General features: G+C 39.5%; 1 protein-coding gene across 9 annotated transcripts in view; it reads left to right on the top strand.

Moving 5' to 3' along the window:
• Positions 1-17,082, top strand: part of MON2 (MON2 regulator of endosome-to-Golgi trafficking) — a 157,517-nt gene that overhangs the window by 136,129 nt on the left and 4,306 nt on the right. For 7 of the 9 annotated variants that reach the window (XM_073327918.2, XM_073327920.2, XM_073327921.2 and 4 more), the window contains 5 exons: positions 35-95; positions 2,092-2,215; positions 2,966-3,173; positions 9,367-9,449; positions 13,654-14,557. In XM_073327918.2, coding sequence (XP_073184019.1) covers positions 35-95; positions 2,092-2,215; positions 2,966-3,173; positions 9,367-9,449; positions 13,654-13,817 — 640 coding nt within the window. In that variant the 3' untranslated portion in view covers positions 13,818-14,557. Of the gene's footprint in view, positions 1-34; positions 96-2,091; positions 2,216-2,965; positions 3,174-8,239; positions 8,460-9,366; positions 9,450-13,653; positions 14,558-17,082 lie in introns of those variants that run through there. The other 2 variants (XM_073327927.2, XM_073327922.2) reach the window with 2 other exon arrangements.

The raw sequence follows: 17,082 nt of genomic DNA, 5'->3' as shown, positions 1-17,082 counted from the left end.
AAGTATAACATAATATTTTCATGTTTCTTTTTAGTATACCTCCAGATAATCTTTCTATTCAAGAGTTTCAGAGAAACGAGAGTATTGATGTTGAGGTGAGGAAACTAGAGTGTTTTTGTATTAGTTTGTATATAAACTAACTAGGAATGTTCAGACTCATAGGTAACTGTCATAAATTAACATCTGGATAAAACTGTGGTTGTTATTGAATTTTACTGACTTGGCTGCAACTTTTTTGATCAGTAAAAAAAAAAAGGTAACAAAACCATGGGTCCAGACTGTGGCTGTCTTTTGGGGTGTGCATAGTGGTGGGAAGTCATGCACAAGGAGTTCTTTGTTGGTATCAACTGGGGTGCAAGACAACCCCAAGGAGTGGGGAGGAAGTGGTACATCTCTGCCTCCCACACATTATCTGGCTCTGCACAGAGGTAATGCATGTGGCAGCCTCCTAAGGGATGGCATAATCGTTGCAATTCTCCAGAGTTCACTGAAGCCTCCTGCTGTCCTGAATTAAAAAGTCTCGTTAGGTTTCTCTGAGAAGGTGCAGCTCCATCCAGTCCCATACTCATGGTCATACTTTAATGGCACAATCTGTCCCATAATTGTTAAATAGAATTATTTCTGTATTCATAAATAGTCCTTATCAAACACTCATAGAGGACCACACTGTGAATCCCTTACTCCCATTTGTGAACTGTTACTCACACAAGTAATTGCTTACCATTTGAGAGTAACATGTTCACAACCTGGCCTAAAGTGAATGCCTCATGTTGCACTTTCTTAAGAGTGAAGCAACACTTGATTAGCCAAGAGATTATACTCATTCAGTAATCATGATGATTTAAGCAGTGACTGTGTTCACCTCTAGAAAAAAACAAAGAAAGAAAGAACAGGAAAATATGGTCCTTGCTCCAGACACTTTAAATCTGAATGGACAGATGAAGCAACTCAGACTCATAGTGCCCTTGACCTCAGGCAGGTTATCAGACAGCACTGCAGTTTAAATAGGTGTGTTATAGTACTTGGTTGGGTTAACGCTGGAAAAGCCTTGAAAAAGGAAGAGACATTTGAATGAAGAGAGATTGGTCACTTTTCACACCAGGGCAGAGTTAAGAGTTCTAAATTGAAGGGCAGTGATAATTAAGTGCTTTAGCTTCAGTTATCTCCCAAGGACTGCAGCCGGGATATGCAGAGCTCAGGATTAATAATGGAAGCGGGGTCCCCTGTAGTGGCCTAGATCAGTGGTTCTCAAACTACACAGAAGTCTTCCAGAGGATACATCAACTCATTTAGATATTTGCTTAGTTTTATAACAGGCTACATAAAAAGCACAAGCAAAGTCAGTACAAACTAAAATTTCATACAGACAATGACTGGTTTATACTGCTCTATATACTATACACTGAAATACAAGTGAAATACTTACATTCTAATTGATTTATTTTACAATTATATGATAAAAATGAGAAAGTAAGCAATTTTTCAGTAATAATATGCTATAATACTAATATATTTTTATGTCAGATTTTGTAAGCAAGTAGTTTTTAAGTGAGGTGAAACTTGGGGGTATGCAAGACCAATCAGACTCCTGAAAAGGGGTGCAGTAGTCTGGAAAGGTTGAGAGCCACTGACCTAGATCTAGTGTGCAGTAAAACAGATCTACTGATGGGCATGGCACCTAACTCTAAATTCAGTTTGAAGTAAACATTTCAGCAATGATTTTCAAAATTCAGTGGGATCTATTGAGTTATCTGCCCTTCATAAGATCAGGCAGATGCCTAAAATATGAATTTAGAAGCCTAATTTTAAGATCCTATTTTTGAAAAGTTTAGCCATCCTGTATTATCAATTTTACAACAGTAAGCATAGTAAATATAAAAGATGTTGCTTCTCAAGTTTCACTGAGCATGACCATTATTCATGCTTTATTTGAACATTGCTTTGTTACATTTAATGAATGCATCCAGACTATAACTTTCTGTATCTTGTTCCATTTCTTTAAGTTTATATATGTCTTCTAAGTGTTAGTTATAATTTTAATCACTGAATTTTTCCTAGAAAACAAATTTAAATGTATTTCATTTGTTTTAGGTGGTGCAACTCATCAGCACAGAGATACTGCCATATGCTAATTTTATTCCCAAGGAATTTGTTGGTCAGATAATGACTATGCTTAATAAAGGTTCAATACATTCTCAGTCATCCTCATTTACGGGTATGTTACCTGAATTATAAACAAAAGATATAAAAACAGTGTAAAAATCCTGTGGAAGGCAAATTAAAATGTGCCTATTACAATACTGATTTTACCAAAGATTTTAAACTGCATGTATTACTTATTCACCAATATCATGAATAAGTTTCCAGCCCACAGAGGTGATCTCAAATACTGTAATTTTTAAATCTATGGGATAACTTTCATGCTATGAAGAATGCATAGTATTTTGTTTGCAACTTTCTGGTAATATTTCTGCATTTTGGGGCAAATATCTTTTTTTAAGAATGCACTCTTGTCTTTGTAGTTACCTAGGCTTTAAGTCCTTTTGTTTGTTTGTTTGTTTAAACTATCTTCCTCCACTTCCCACTCACTTTGGTCTCCAGCATGCAAGTTAAAATAGGTTCTGGTAATAATTTCAGGCAATTGCAATCCATAAAAAAAAAAAAAAATCTTGTTCTTTGAAATTAAGTGACCTTGATAAAACTAAGGGGTGTAACTGACTAGACATTGCTTTTAGATTAAAGCTTAATAGCTAAGTTAAACACTAATTGAAAATATGCAGCTGTTTCTGAATTTTATGTGCTATTTAAAAATGGCTGTACTACTATCTTTTTTCAAAATGTGTGCTTTACAGTATTTGTAAATATTTTAAATACTGTAAGTATGATTAAGGCAGCTATTGAAATTAAAAAATACGGTATGTTTACCAAGCTTGTTGCACTATGAAAGATTATTTTACTTTGACAGAAGCAGAAATAGATATTCGAATGAGAGAAGAATTTTCTAAAATGTGCTTTGAAACGCTGCTTCAGTTTTCATTCAGTAATAAAGTCACAACTCCTCAGGAAGGATACATCTCTAGAATGGCACTGTCTGTACTCTTGAAAAGATCACAGGATGTACTGTATCGCTACATAGAAGATGAAAGATTAAGTGGCAAGTGTCCTCTTCCACGGTATGTACTGTTTAAAAACTAAACAAAAAAACCAAACATGCCAATATATTATGGTAGAAAAAAATTTATTTATAATTAAGAATATAATTTGACCCAAAAAAATCTGTGTTCTTCTTCAAGTAGTGTCCGTATGGGTGCTCCACTCTAGGTGCAAGACTTCACCAGCCTTCCTCCTTTTGGGAACCGCTTTTACCACTTCCAGTGGGCTTGGGAGTCCATCACTATGGACAAGTGGGTTTTGGGGATAATTTCCTCTTCTCTCTGTCATCCCCCCTTCCCATGAGAAGCTGCTACTGCAGGAAATAGACCCCCTTCTACACCTGGGTGCTATAGAACCAGTTCCTACACAGCAGAGGGGAAGGGATTTTATTCCAGATAGAGTGGTAGTTGAAGATTCAGCCTAGATTTAAGAGTACTCAATAACTTTGTCAAGGCACAAAAATTCAGAATGGTGACACTTGCAACAATAATCCCATCACTGGATCAAGGAGATTAGTTCTCAGCCTTCGACCTTCAGGATGCGTATTTCCACATTGAAATCCACCCATCCCACAAATGATTCCTTTGCTTTACAGTCGGCCAGTACAAATCAATTGCACGCACACAAAATGGGAAATGACTGCGTAGGAAGGAGTACTGCAGAAAAGGACCCTGGGGGTTATAGTGGATCACAAGCTAAATATGACTCAACAGTGTAACACTGTTGCAAAAAAGCAAACTTCATTCTGGGGTGTAAGTAAGACGAAAAATAGTTTTCACTCTATTCCTCACTGATAAGGTCGCAACTGGAGTATTGTGTCTAGTTCTGAGAGCTGCATTTCAGGAAAGAAGTGAACAAAGTTGAGAAAGTCCAGAAGAGAGCAACAAAAATTATTAAAGGTCTAGAAAACATGACCTATGAGGAAAGATTGAAAAAATTGGTTTTGTTTAGTGGAAAAGAAAAGACTGAGGGGGGGACATAATAGTTTTCAAGTACATAAAAGATTGTTACAGGGAGAAGGGAGGAAAAAATTTCTCCTTAACCTTAGGATACGACCAGAAGCAATGGGCTTAAATTGCAGCAAGGGCGGTTTCGGTTGGACATTAGGAAAATTTGTGTCAGGGTAGTTAAGCAGCGGAACAAATTGCCGGGGGAGGTTGTGGAATCTCCATCATTGAAGGTTTAAGAACAGATTAGGCAAACACCTGTTAGGAATGGTCTAGTTTTACATAGTCCTACCTTGAGCGTAAGCAACTAGAATAGATAACCTATTGAGGTCCCTTCCAGTCCTACACTTCTATGATTTTCAGTACAGGGTACTCCATTTTGGCCTATCATATGCCCCACGGGTATTTTCAAAGATCATGTCAGTAATAGTGGCTCATCTCTGCAGGATTGCAATTTTGGTGTTGCCTTACCTAGATGATTGGCTTTGGAAAGGACACTCCTGGGAGGTGACTTCTCAGACAATGTACGAAGCCATAGAACTCTTCCTGAAGCTGAGCCTGCAATTGAGCAATCTGAAGTCCACGTTGACCCCTGTGCAAAAGAGCCTCCTCCCAATGCACAGGTTTATGTCCCCTGCAAACTTAATCAGTAAGATTCCAATCAGCCCTTAGACCCTGGTCAGGCACTGTCTCTGGCTCCTGGGGAATACAGTGGCTGGCACTTTCATTATTGATCACTAAGCCCCTACCAAATTCACAGTCCATGTTGGTGACTTTCCCAGTCATAGGATTTTAAAAATTGTAAATTTCATGACTTCAGCTATTTAAGTCTGAAATGTCACTGTGTTGTAATTGTAGGGGTCCTGACCCAAAAAGGAGTTGGGGAGTTCGGGGGGAGTTGCAGTGTTATTGTAGCGAGGGTTGCGGTACTGCTACCCTTACTTCTGTGCAGCTGCTAGTGGCAGTGTTGCCTTCGGAGCTGGGCAGCTGGAAAGTGGCGGCTGCTGGCCAGTATCCCAGCTCTGAAGTCAGAACCGCTGTCAGCAGCAGCGCAGAAGTAATGATGGCATGGTATGGTATTGCCACCCTTGCTTCTGCCTGAAGAGCTGGGCTCTCAGTCAGCAGCTGCCACTCTCCAGCCACCGAGCTCTGAAGGCAGCAGCGCAGAAGTAAGAATGGCCTGGTATGGTATTGCCACCCTTACTTTTGTGCTGCTGCTGGCGGGGGTGCTGCCTTTAGAGCTGGGCGCCCGGCTAACAGCCGCCGCTCTCCAGCCCCCCCAGCTGTGAATGCAGCACAGAAGAAAGGGTGGCAATACCACGATCCCCCTAAAATAACCTTGTTGGACCCCCCCCTTGCAACTCCCTTTTGGGTCAAGACCCCCAATTTGCAAAATGCTGGTCTCCCCCCCATGAAATCTGTCCAGTATAGGGTAAAAGCACACACAAAGGCCAAATTTCACAGTCTGTGATGCTTTTTTCATGGGCATGAATTTGGTAGGGCCCTATAGATCACACATGACTGCTTATGCGATGTATTTAAGGGTAGCTCAGGATGGTTTATTCGCTTAGCAGTCAGTCTCAACATGTTGCTTTCCATACCCAGTTCTGTAAAGTTGGTGGAAAGATCCTCACAACTTGTGTGCGGGAGTCCCCTTCATCTGTACTCCCCCTAAGGACTGTCATAATGACAGATGCTTCTCTGTTGGGATGGCATGCGCATCTAGACACCCAACAGTTCAGGGTAGGTGAACGCCCCAAGAAACTTCTCTGCATATCTTCCTCCTGGAACTCAGTGTTACCCTGGAAACAGAATTTAGGTATGCTCCCAGTAGCTCACCTCGTGACCCCTCCAGGGTTTACCAAAAGCTCCCTCAAAACAACCCACCTATTAACCATCAGGTATGAATCTCCAGGGTGGCTAAAGCAATTCCTGGAGGACATGGATACAGACTTCTAATAAATGTTTGACGCAGGTAGTATCTTTTCAAAATAAATCACACTTTTATTGGTGCAAACACAAATCCGTAACACAATAATACAAATCCCCAACACAACAGGCTGAAGCGCCCCCCAGAACTATATTACCACACAGTTTGACATGATGCTAAGTGACTGCACTCTGCTTATGGTGATCAGTCATTCACAGGCCGCTGACTGTTCATGATAAGTCTTCAGATTATTCCTCTCTGATCTTCTTCTGCTGTCCTGCTCCTGGTCTTTTCCCTCTTTAGTGAACTGCTCCTGGTCTTTTCCCTCTACTGGACTGAATAGATAGTACCAAACAGGCAAAGCAAACGAACAGAACACTGATGTCCTCTGTACTTCTTCTTATATCCTTTTCTGACAGGCTTGATTGACATGTTCTTTTGCTTGCTTTTGCTAATAACTTTTTGTCAGAACTCTCCAGAGCACATACCACTTATAACATTTATTTTTAACATATCTGGTTTCATGATCAAAATTACCTCATTACTTGCCATTTTGTAACACAGTTTCTAATATACCTAGTCTTATGATCAACAACTGCCTTGTTGCAGGTTGTCCATGCCACTTTGCAACATTGTCTCTAATGTACCCAGAAGGTGTCCAACCTCATGGTCAACTTTATCCACCACTGTTTTCCCTGTCAATTTCAGTACTACATAACCTACAGCTTTCATCTAATAGTGGAGAGACTCTTGCTTATTCAAAATGGAGGCCGGGGATACAAGATGGAGTCTGGGGCCTTCAAAAAGGGGTTTATCTGGTATCAAGATCAGGCAGATGCGCATGTCTCCAGTTTCCTGCCACTAATTAGAGGCAAAAACATAAAGGTCATGACTGACAACATGTCATAAATGTTTTATATAAACCAGCAAGGAAGAGTAAGATCCCCCTCCCTTGTGCTGAGGCTATAAAGCTTTGGAATTGGAGTATATGCAATCAGATTTTTATCACAAAATACCTTCCAGGAGTTCAGCATGTGACCGCAGACAGACTCAACAGGCACTTCTCTCAAGACCATGAGTGGGAGATAGATTAAACCATACTTCACCACATATTCTACCAATGGGTACTCAGGTAGACTTTTTCACCCCAGCAATAAACAGGAAATGCACCCAGTTTTGCTCCAGAACTAGTCAGCATCATTGATCCCTGGGGAATGCCTTTCGCTTCCAGTGGTCGCTGGGTCTTCTGTATACGTTCCCCCCAACTCCTCCAATATCCAGAGTCCTACTCAAAAAGGGACAAGGCCAGAGTTGACAAACATGGTGTCCTTATCTGACACAGATGACAGTGTTCTGCCCAATTACTCTTCATGCCGCTCCTCCTCTCCTCTCATAGAAGAGTGGAGAGATCCTTCACCCCAGTCTTAGAATCCTTCACCTCAAAGCATGGCTGGTCGGTGATTCATGGGCATAGAAAATGCCTGTTCACAGCAAGTAAAAAGGGGGCTACTGCACAGCAGAAAACAGTCTACACCCTGCACTTACAAAAATGGACAAGATTTGCCCATTGGTACAATCTCAAACACATTGCACCAACAACTGCATTGCTGCCAGACGTACTGGACTACATTCTAGAACTACAGACCTCGGGGTGATCACCGAGTTCCATTAGCATTCATCTGGCAGCCAGCCTCCAATAGAAGGTTACGCTATATCAGCCCACCCAACGACAATGCAGTTCCTCAAAGGCCTGTGTAACCTTTTTCTGCCAGTTAAATGCCCGTCTACAGTTCAGAACCTCAGTTTGGTTCTACCGATCTCATAATCTTGAAGCACCCACTGACATACAAACTCACTCTGAAATCTGTTTCCACCTCCAGCCTTTCTTAAGAATGTTCCTGTCATTGAAATATTTAAAACCTCAACACGAGCTTCTATGCATACATTTGCTGAATGCTATGCTATAATTCACCACTCTGCTTCTGATACTGTGTTTGGCTCAGCAGTACTTTCTTACACACTGAATTAGACTCCAAAGCCGCCTCTTCCTTAAAAGGGAACTTCTCTGTAGTCACCTAGAGTGGAGAACCAATAGGGACACTACTCAAGGAAGAAGAAATGGTTACTCATCCCGTGCAGTAACTGCAGTTCTTCAAGATGTATGACCCGATGGTGCTCCACTACCCACCCTCCTTCTGCTCTGCTGCAGTTACCTGTCATGGGGCTTCATGGTAGAGAAGGAACTGACGATGGTTAGTCTGTGCAATGCTATATAACAACACCATGGAGCACAAGGTGGAGTAACACGCATGCTCAGGCCGAACAGACACTGCTATGAAAAATCTCCCATGGAAGTACAAGGGGCACAAATGCTCCTAGAGTGTGGACACAGAGGGACACATCTCGAAGAACTGCAGTTACTGCACAGGGTGAGTTACCATTTCTTATGGAAGAATGTGTAAGGGCAGGGAGTTTCAGATCAAATGTCAATGCCAAATTTGGGAAGCTTTTGATTGGAAGGACCTTAAGAAGCGGTTATCCTCAGGACTATTACCCAGAGTTCAGGAGTGCAACATATAGTAGTACAATTTTCAGAGACAATGAAATACAAGTTTCTGTAACCATCTCTTCCTTTATTTCTAGTAGAGGTATTGATAGGTTGATGAGAAAATAATCAAGTTCCTAAAAATAAAATAATAGCAAAGTAGCAGTATTCTGAAGCATTATTCATACCATAATTGTTGAAATAGAAAGCTGAACATAAATATATTGTAAAATTTTTAAAGGTACCAATGCCCTTTCTTAATCTGAAACATTTTTGGTAAATAATTCCTATAAAATATGATAAGAGCTTAAAGAAAATTTCACTGTATCCTTGTAGCTATCTCCCATTGTAGTCTACATCCTTTAATCTTGCTAGAGCCTTCTTTACCCAAACACTTAAATAACTTAGGCATCTCAGTCCCATTCAAAAGCTTTTGCAAATTTTATCCATTGAGTACATGATTGAATAAATTACTTTTGTGGGACTATTTATATGCTTGAAGTTAAGCACATATATTAGTGTTTGCATGATTGAGGCCTATATATTGACATGATTTCTAAAAATTAAATTAAATATAAATTGGTCACAGGTGGGGAAACGGCATCAGCTAAAGATCAATGTTAATTACAGCATTAAATAACCTTTGTTTCACTGGGTTGTGTCCCAAAGGTTTTATTGTTCAAAACTTGGTTTTGTATTTGCTATATAAAAGTCAACAGAAGAATCATATTCTGGGAAACATTTTTTGAAATTGTACAGTTGATGATAGTTTATATTTTTTCCCCTTGTAGGCAGCAAGTAACAGAAATCATATTCGTTTTAAAAGCTGTCAGTACTCTAATAGATTCACTTAAGAAAACTCAGCCTGAAAATGGTAAGTTGTTTTAATCAGAAGTCTAAACAAAATTGTGGCTGTAATATGTTTGTGCAAAAATCGCTATTTCCAAGAAAAGTATCCTCCATAAGATTCTTAATTTGCCCTTTCAAGTAGAAAGTAGAAATTTTTAAAACATCTCTTTAATAGGTCCATCAGCCTACATCTCTGAGATGCAGATGACATAAAATAATATCTAACTCTTATATAGAGCTTTTCATCAGTCGCTCTCACAGCACTTTACAAAAGAGTATCACTAGACTAGAAAGCTTCCAGCTGTTGTACCAATGCCCTTTCTTAATCTAAAACATTTTTTGGTAAATAATTCCTATAAAATATGATAAGAGCTTTAAAAAAAATATCATTCTATCTTTGTAGCTATTTCCCATTGTAGTCTACGTCCCTTAATCTTGCTAGATCCTTGTTTACCCAAACCATATTCTATTCAGTCTTACAGCTCTCATTCACTATTCGGTCCATTAAGATTAAGATAGTCATTTATGTAACGTGATAGGGATAAGTTTACTTTTTCTAAAGATACTGTCTGTGTAATATTTTTACTTCTGAGTGTTGGCTACACGAGCAGAACTCCTGTTGCTTTTAGAACATTTTTGGTCCCTATGGGCAGTGTTCACCAGTAGTCTTAACCATTGCTCTTGGAAAACTTACATCCAGGTCATTCTTCACCATAGTCAATTAACCATTGTATTCCAAAATCAAAAGTAAAACTTCAAGCTGTTGGAAAAAACTTTCTTAGGACAGGGAGCTCAAAATAGACAGCAAACTAAAGAAGGCATATAGTTTAAAACTCCCAGCTGTTGAACTGGATGAGAAGTACTATCGTGGATATTACATGTGTTGTGCTGTCCTTTCATGCCCTCTGCTCTTGCATTCTGGAAGGGTTCTGAAATTGACAAGAGGCCTGGTTAGTGCAAAGCTTCAAAAAGACTCTTGCAACTATCACTTTGGATGGCTAATTGCTTTTATTTTCCTCTCCTACCCCAATCAGAAGCACATTTTTAACTGTCACTTTTCAAGGAGGCTCACATTTTTTTCAGGCATGATCACATTCCTTAAAGTGCCACTTGAAAACTCCCTTAAAACTTTCTCTACATTTTTTTAGCACGAACAGAAGAGAAAAATACAAAACTAAGGAAGCTTTCAACAAGAATAGAATGGACACTGTTAAAAAGCTGCTGCTTTTTGCCAACTCTGGAAGTCTATAAAATCATACAGAAATTTTCTGCAGTGCATTACTGAAATAATGTGCAAAACAAGAGCAAAATATGGTAGATTCCACTTAATAGCAGTCCTGATATTAACAACTTCCAGTTAATAGCAACGTTTTGCCAGGAACCAGTCCCATCACGTTGACTTAATGGGATTCAAATAGTAGCAACTGCATGACACTACTGAGAATTTTTTTTTGGTAGAAAGGTCCCAGCCACAGGCAGGTTTGTGGAGCTTCCACAAGGGAAGGAAGCACTGGGACGTGCCTTCCCTGGCTGTAGTTCCACAAACCCGACTGCACCCAGAGACCTGCTGCCAGCAAAGGAGGTAACAGATTGGGGTGCCTGTATCTCCTGCCAAAATCCCAGCACTGTGGGTTGGGAGGGGAGGTTGTGGGCAGATTAGCAGCAGGATGGGGAGCTGCATCCCTGATGCTGGGGCTTTCCACAGGGAATGGTGGTTCTGGGGACACATGGAGCTGCGTGGTACCTTTCCATGCGCTCTCAAGATTGTACCCGCATGTCCCAGCACTTTCTTTCTTGGCCACAGCCCCACAAACCTGCCTTCCATTTGTTGGCAACTTCTGGATAATGGAAACTTTTGCTGGAAACCAAGGGTTTGTTAATAAGCGGAATCCACTGTATCTGAGATTTTCTATCCAGTTTATGATCCTAAAGCATAGTATGCATTACATTAAACCCTGGAGACCTACTAACCTGAAAATGCTTTAGCTTTATATAGTAGATGGTTAACTTGCGCACAAAGCCACAACATACCTTCATTGTCTGTCAGCTCTTTCTTTGTGAGGCAGGATAGTCATCTTTGTGTATCTACCCCATCCCTGATAAATAGGTGGTTCTTAAAGTAGTTGTCCCGACGGGTGTGCGAGTGTTTAGTAGCACACTTCAGGTGGTGTAAGTAGTTGTCCCGACGGGTGTGCGAGTGTTTAGTAGCACACTTCAGGTGGTGTGTGTGTTTGGTAGCAGTGTCTGCCGCTGCACCTAATACATCCTTGTGCTCCAGTCTGAAACCTGCTGCCACTCCAGTTTTTTCCTCAGCTGCCTGTGCTAGAGACAGAGTATTGCAGTGTCAGTTAACTTCAAATTAGCTAGCTTGCCAGGTCTGATTTTTTTTTAATTTAAACTTTTTAATGAAATATTTATTAATTTCCCACACACAAACTACAGCAAGGGCCTGTCTGCAGTTTGTGGGCCATATGCAGCCTGTACGTTTGTAAGACCTCATCCCAGACTTCATTCCCAATGCCTTCAAGCCTGGCTCAAGCACAGCTTGTCCAAGAGGGTGTCTATCTCTGATCTGTCAACTCTCCGTGAGTGGAAGAATCCCTGCAAGGTATGCTTGCATTCATCCCCCGCAAGGACCAGCATCACAGATGCCTCTCTGTTACGCTGGCGAGCTCACCTCCATGGTGACTTCATGGCACAAGGCAGGTGGACCCATTAGGGTCCTGTTCTTCACATCAATCTATTTGAGCTCAGAGCAGTTCAATGTAAGTGCAGTCATTTTTTACTCAAAATCAAGGGTCACTCAGAAGAGACATGATGGACAACAGAGCTACCATATATTATGTAAACTGCTGAGGAGGAGCACAATTCCAATCCTTGTGCACAGAAGCAATGAAATTTGTAACTGGTGCATAACCCACCAAATCAACATCTCAGTGGCATTTCTGTTAGGTCTGCGAAGCATCACTGAACAGACATTTCTGTGAAGACTACAAATGGGAGCTGAGCTATCCTATCCTACGGGTAGTTCTCAGCTATTGCTGTCTAGGGATAGACTTCTTCCTGATGCCATGCAACAAGAAATTCACACAATTTTGTGAGGCGCGGGGAGGGGAACACCACCATAACTCATTAGGAGATGCCTTCTTCACTCCTTGGCCACTAAGGGTATGTCCACACTGCAATTAAAAACCCATAGCTGGCCCAGGCCAGCTGACTTGGGTTCACGGGAGTTGGGCTAAGGGGCTGTTTAATCACAGTGTAGATGTTCGGGCTTGGGCTGGACACTGAGCTCTAGGACACGGCAAGGTGGAAGAGCACTTCAACGTGTTTGGTAGAAAATAATCTTCAGCTACTTTACAATTCAGAATCGCCAACTACCAGACATTAATGGTGAAATACAACCATACAAATTATGTCAGGCTGAACTCCTTTATTGAATATCTACCAGCAGAACACACTGAGCAATTCCAGGCAATTATTGTAGAAGGCCAACTGCTCGCCATACCATCTCTGCAGGCCTCTCTTGACACTGCTGATACTGCCATTCAGTCTATTTCTAAGGCAGTAGTTTTGAAGAGGACCTCCTGGCTTCAGCTCTCAGGATTTCCAGAGGAGGTCCAGAATATGGTACTAAACTGTTCACTGACAGCACAGGATGAGTGCACACATTAAAGGACTCCAAAGGCCACTTTACATTTTCTCTGAGGATCTATCCTTGGAGGTTGTTAAGGCCTGCCTTGACAAAGCCTTGGCTGGGATGATTTAGTTGGTGTTGGTCCTGCTTTGAGCAGGGGAATGGACTAGATGACCTCCTGAGGTCTCTTCCAACCCTAATATTCTATGATCTATACATGTACCCAAAAGAGAGAGTTTAGTAGGTCCCAGACAGCACAGAGGTCCTGCCCCGTCCAATTCTCAGAGGATATATGAACTTCAGTGCAAGAGACAAAGATTCCAGAGGAGAAAACCACCCACTTCCCAATATTCAACCTCACAAATCTTCCACCTCGTAGCACCAATTTTGACAGGGTGGTTGAGGTCCTGAGCTGCTCTCTCCTTTTTATATTAAAAAAAAAATACCATTTGGGGTTCAATGAGATATTGAGGTAAAAATCTGGTGTCCCATAGCTTTTAGTGTTTTTCTTTACATATTAATTAAAAATGCTTTTCTACTGTAAAAATATGAACAATATTACATTATTGCATTTTGTACTTTTCTGTTACAGTTGATGCAAACACATGGGCACAAGTTATTGCGTTGTACCCAACTTTAGTTGAATGTATCACTTGCTCATCCTCGGAAGTCTGTTCAGCTCTCAAGGAGGCACTAGTTCCCTTTAAGGACTTCATGCATCCACCAGCACCCAAGGTACAGAATGGAGAGTCTTGAAAAGATAAAACTTTTTTATTTTTGAAAGAAAAAAAGTATCCCAAAAAAGAATGTTTGTTCCTAACTGAGACTTCTCTGAGGAAATCTCTTGTGACGAGTACTTGGCAACCAGCGTTGATCTCCTTTCAACTGTACTAACAAGAGCTTTGTAATTCATGCATACAAGCTTACAGCTCAAAGGTTCCAGAGTGAGTAGCAGTGCAAGCCTTTAATAAATTTAACTAACTAGATGGAATCAGTTGTAACCTAATGTACTTGCTACAATATATTGAGGTGGTGACTGAAAAGTGGGCTTATGTATAGCTTGTGGTGTATGTGTTAATGATGTAATTTAAAAAAAGTATTTCAATTCAGTCAGATTTATTAGGCTGGTGTTTTGCACCCTTTTTTCAAGTACAAAATTGTACTAAAATTTTATGCAAGATGGTACTGTAACATTCCATATGATTATCTGTAACCAGCCTTTGTAAACAAAGGGAACTGATGAACTTGTGTGTATAATAAATGGTACAGTTCTGTATAAAATAGTTGCATTTATTATTTAAATTCTTTTTAAAATATTGATAATGTTAAATGCTTGAAAATGTATTTATTATGAATACTAAGTTGTATGCTTGCATTTTTACTTACAATTTGCCTTCATAATTGGCAGATATGGTTATTCATATCTCATCATGCAGTTAATTTTTTGCTTATTTGAATGTATCTTATCTCAACATCTCTACAAAGAGATCATATGATGACAGACAGCAGCAAATAGCCAATGATCTGCTGATTTCAAACTTTAAAGTAGATGATTTGAAATGAGTTGAATATGTGGAAATATACTGTAGCACTCCAACTCTACCGTACCTCACATCACAAAATATTTGTTTCAACATATTCATTTACGTAAGTCTATCCATTTTTATGTTTGTTTTTGGTGGTAGTTGTCCTGCTTTACAAGAATGTTTCATATTTGGGATTTATATCTCTTTTTTGCCCATAATGTTAGTTGTCATGGTCTTTGAATTATGATCCAAGAAAGGTGATTTCAAATATCTGATATATTTGGCTGTAACTTTCTTTGTTTGTTTCAGTAATCTTAAGCACTCTGTTTTGTACTGTCTTTTCAGCCCAAACAATAATTGTTCTAACCTTCAAGTATAAAATGTGCGCGTGATATAAACCATGAGAAGTGTATTTTTGAAGATTGTTATTCATTTAGAAGTGCAGTAAACTTTCTGTCATGAAGTAAAATGTGAATTTTCTCTTTCATGTACTACATAGTTGAAGCAGAATACTTTTGAGTACTATTCTTTATAAAGCTGAATTGTGATATAGCATATTATATTCCTATTCACTGAATTGTTTCAGTAATATTTCACCTGTATTTAGGTATTTATTATCATCCATATGAAGCGCTTTAAAACATAGCTTTAAAACCATAAAAGTCGAAAGTTAGGATCCTACGTCCATAGTTAGGCACCTATCTGGTTTTTCCAAAGTGCTGAATTCTTAGTAGCTGCTATTGTCCTGGCCCAGTGCAGGGGACTGGACTAGATGACCTACGGAGGTCCCTTGCAGGCCTACATTTCTATGATTATATGAAACCAGATGAGGTCCTTGGGAGGAGTTGACTGCTCAGTGCTTTTTAAAATTGGGCAGACAACTTCCTATGGATTTAATAGGTTAACTTTAGGTTCCGGACTTTTAAAATATTGTGCAGATATTAAAAACAAGGATCATGCATACACTTTTATAGGTTAAAGGATATCCATTGGTTTATGTGAATAGCTTAGGGTTGCTAACCCTCCAGGATTGTCCTGAAGTCTCCAGGAATTAAATATTAATCTTTAATTAACAATAATGTCATGTGATGAACCCTTCAGGAATATGTCCAACCAAAATTGGTAACCTTAGAATTGATGTATAGTTGGAGGAGTTGCTAGTAGAGTGTTTCATTATGAATTGGCCAGAATTAGAGAATCTGTAAGTGCATAGTACTATGCAACCACAGTTTTGAAATGCTTGCTCGTTTTATGCTCCATATTATATTATTTATTATTCTCATTTTAAAAATAGAAAAATACGAGAGAGCGAACTTTCCTTTACGTTTCATTTTCCATCACTGGGGATTTTTAAGAGCAGGTTGTACAAACACATGTCAGGAATGGTCTAGATAATACTAAGTCCTGCCTTGAGTGAAGGGGACTGGACTAGATGACCTCTTGAGGTCCCTTCCAGTTCTGTGATTCTATGATTTTAAACTACAATAAATGCACAACAGGCTTTAAAACCTTGTGTATTTCTCAGTGAACAAAGTTGTATGGAATTCTGTCTTCAAGCTTGGATAAACAAGTTTCTTCCCTAGCTTTGGAGAACACAAATTTTGTATTAGGAAACCAAATATTTTCCTTAACATCTGAATTTGGGTAGGTCTTGCAATGTTTTTGTTCATTTTTAGTGTAAAAATAGCTAATTTTGAGAAGCCGTTCCAAAATGCCACAATATGGAAGCCTATACACCAAATGAACGTCCTCTAAAACTGAAAATCTGAAAATAACTGCAGTATTGATGAAAGCAACATATTTTTTAGGGCCAGGTCTTGTTGACTTCAGTAGAAGGATGGTCAGGGCCCATAGTGTTACTTACAATTATTGGGGGGAGGGGGAGAGGGGTTTGTTTTTTTTAATTTAGAATTATCTATTTTAGCTAGCTATGTCAGAGCTTATTGTTTTTAATTCCTATTTATTTTATTTGGGAAAGCAGGCTAAAGATGCATCAGACCCAATAAAGGATAACAGTATATGCTCAGTACAGTGAACTTTTTTCAGCTTGATCTGTATAAAACATCTTCTGTTTTATTTGTCTATATTCTTTGTTTCTAGAACTTAGTGTACTTTATAACCGGGGGGTGGGAGGCACACCTTTTAAGAGGCATTTAAAACCAACTACCTTCTACTTATTAGCTTATTTTTCCTCCCCTTAGTCACCAAATTATTCTTAGGGCATCTGGAACTCACCTTAAAGCTGAGGTCTAATCTAGTCAGACATTCTTACCCTTTTTTATATACATGACTAGCTTATGAAAGCTAACAACTTAAGCATTTCATTTAGAAGGACGGCTTTTCACTGTGGATGAAAGTCAGCCTCTTTACAATGTCATCTTGCTCATTTATAACTCTAGTATTACTTACGTTTGAAGTATTTCTTTCTTTTCCTCTATTGAGGGTTCTTGTTTTCTAATAAATATGGATACAGGAGCACTGATACAGTCTTTTTG

Source organism: Lepidochelys kempii, chromosome 1 (assembly GCF_965140285.1).
Source record: "Lepidochelys kempii isolate rLepKem1 chromosome 1, rLepKem1.hap1, whole genome shotgun sequence".
Lineage (NCBI taxonomy): Eukaryota > Metazoa > Chordata > Testudines > Cheloniidae > Lepidochelys > Lepidochelys kempii.
The sequence above is the reverse complement of the archived record's forward strand: the minus strand, read 5'-3'. Positions and strand labels throughout refer to the sequence as shown.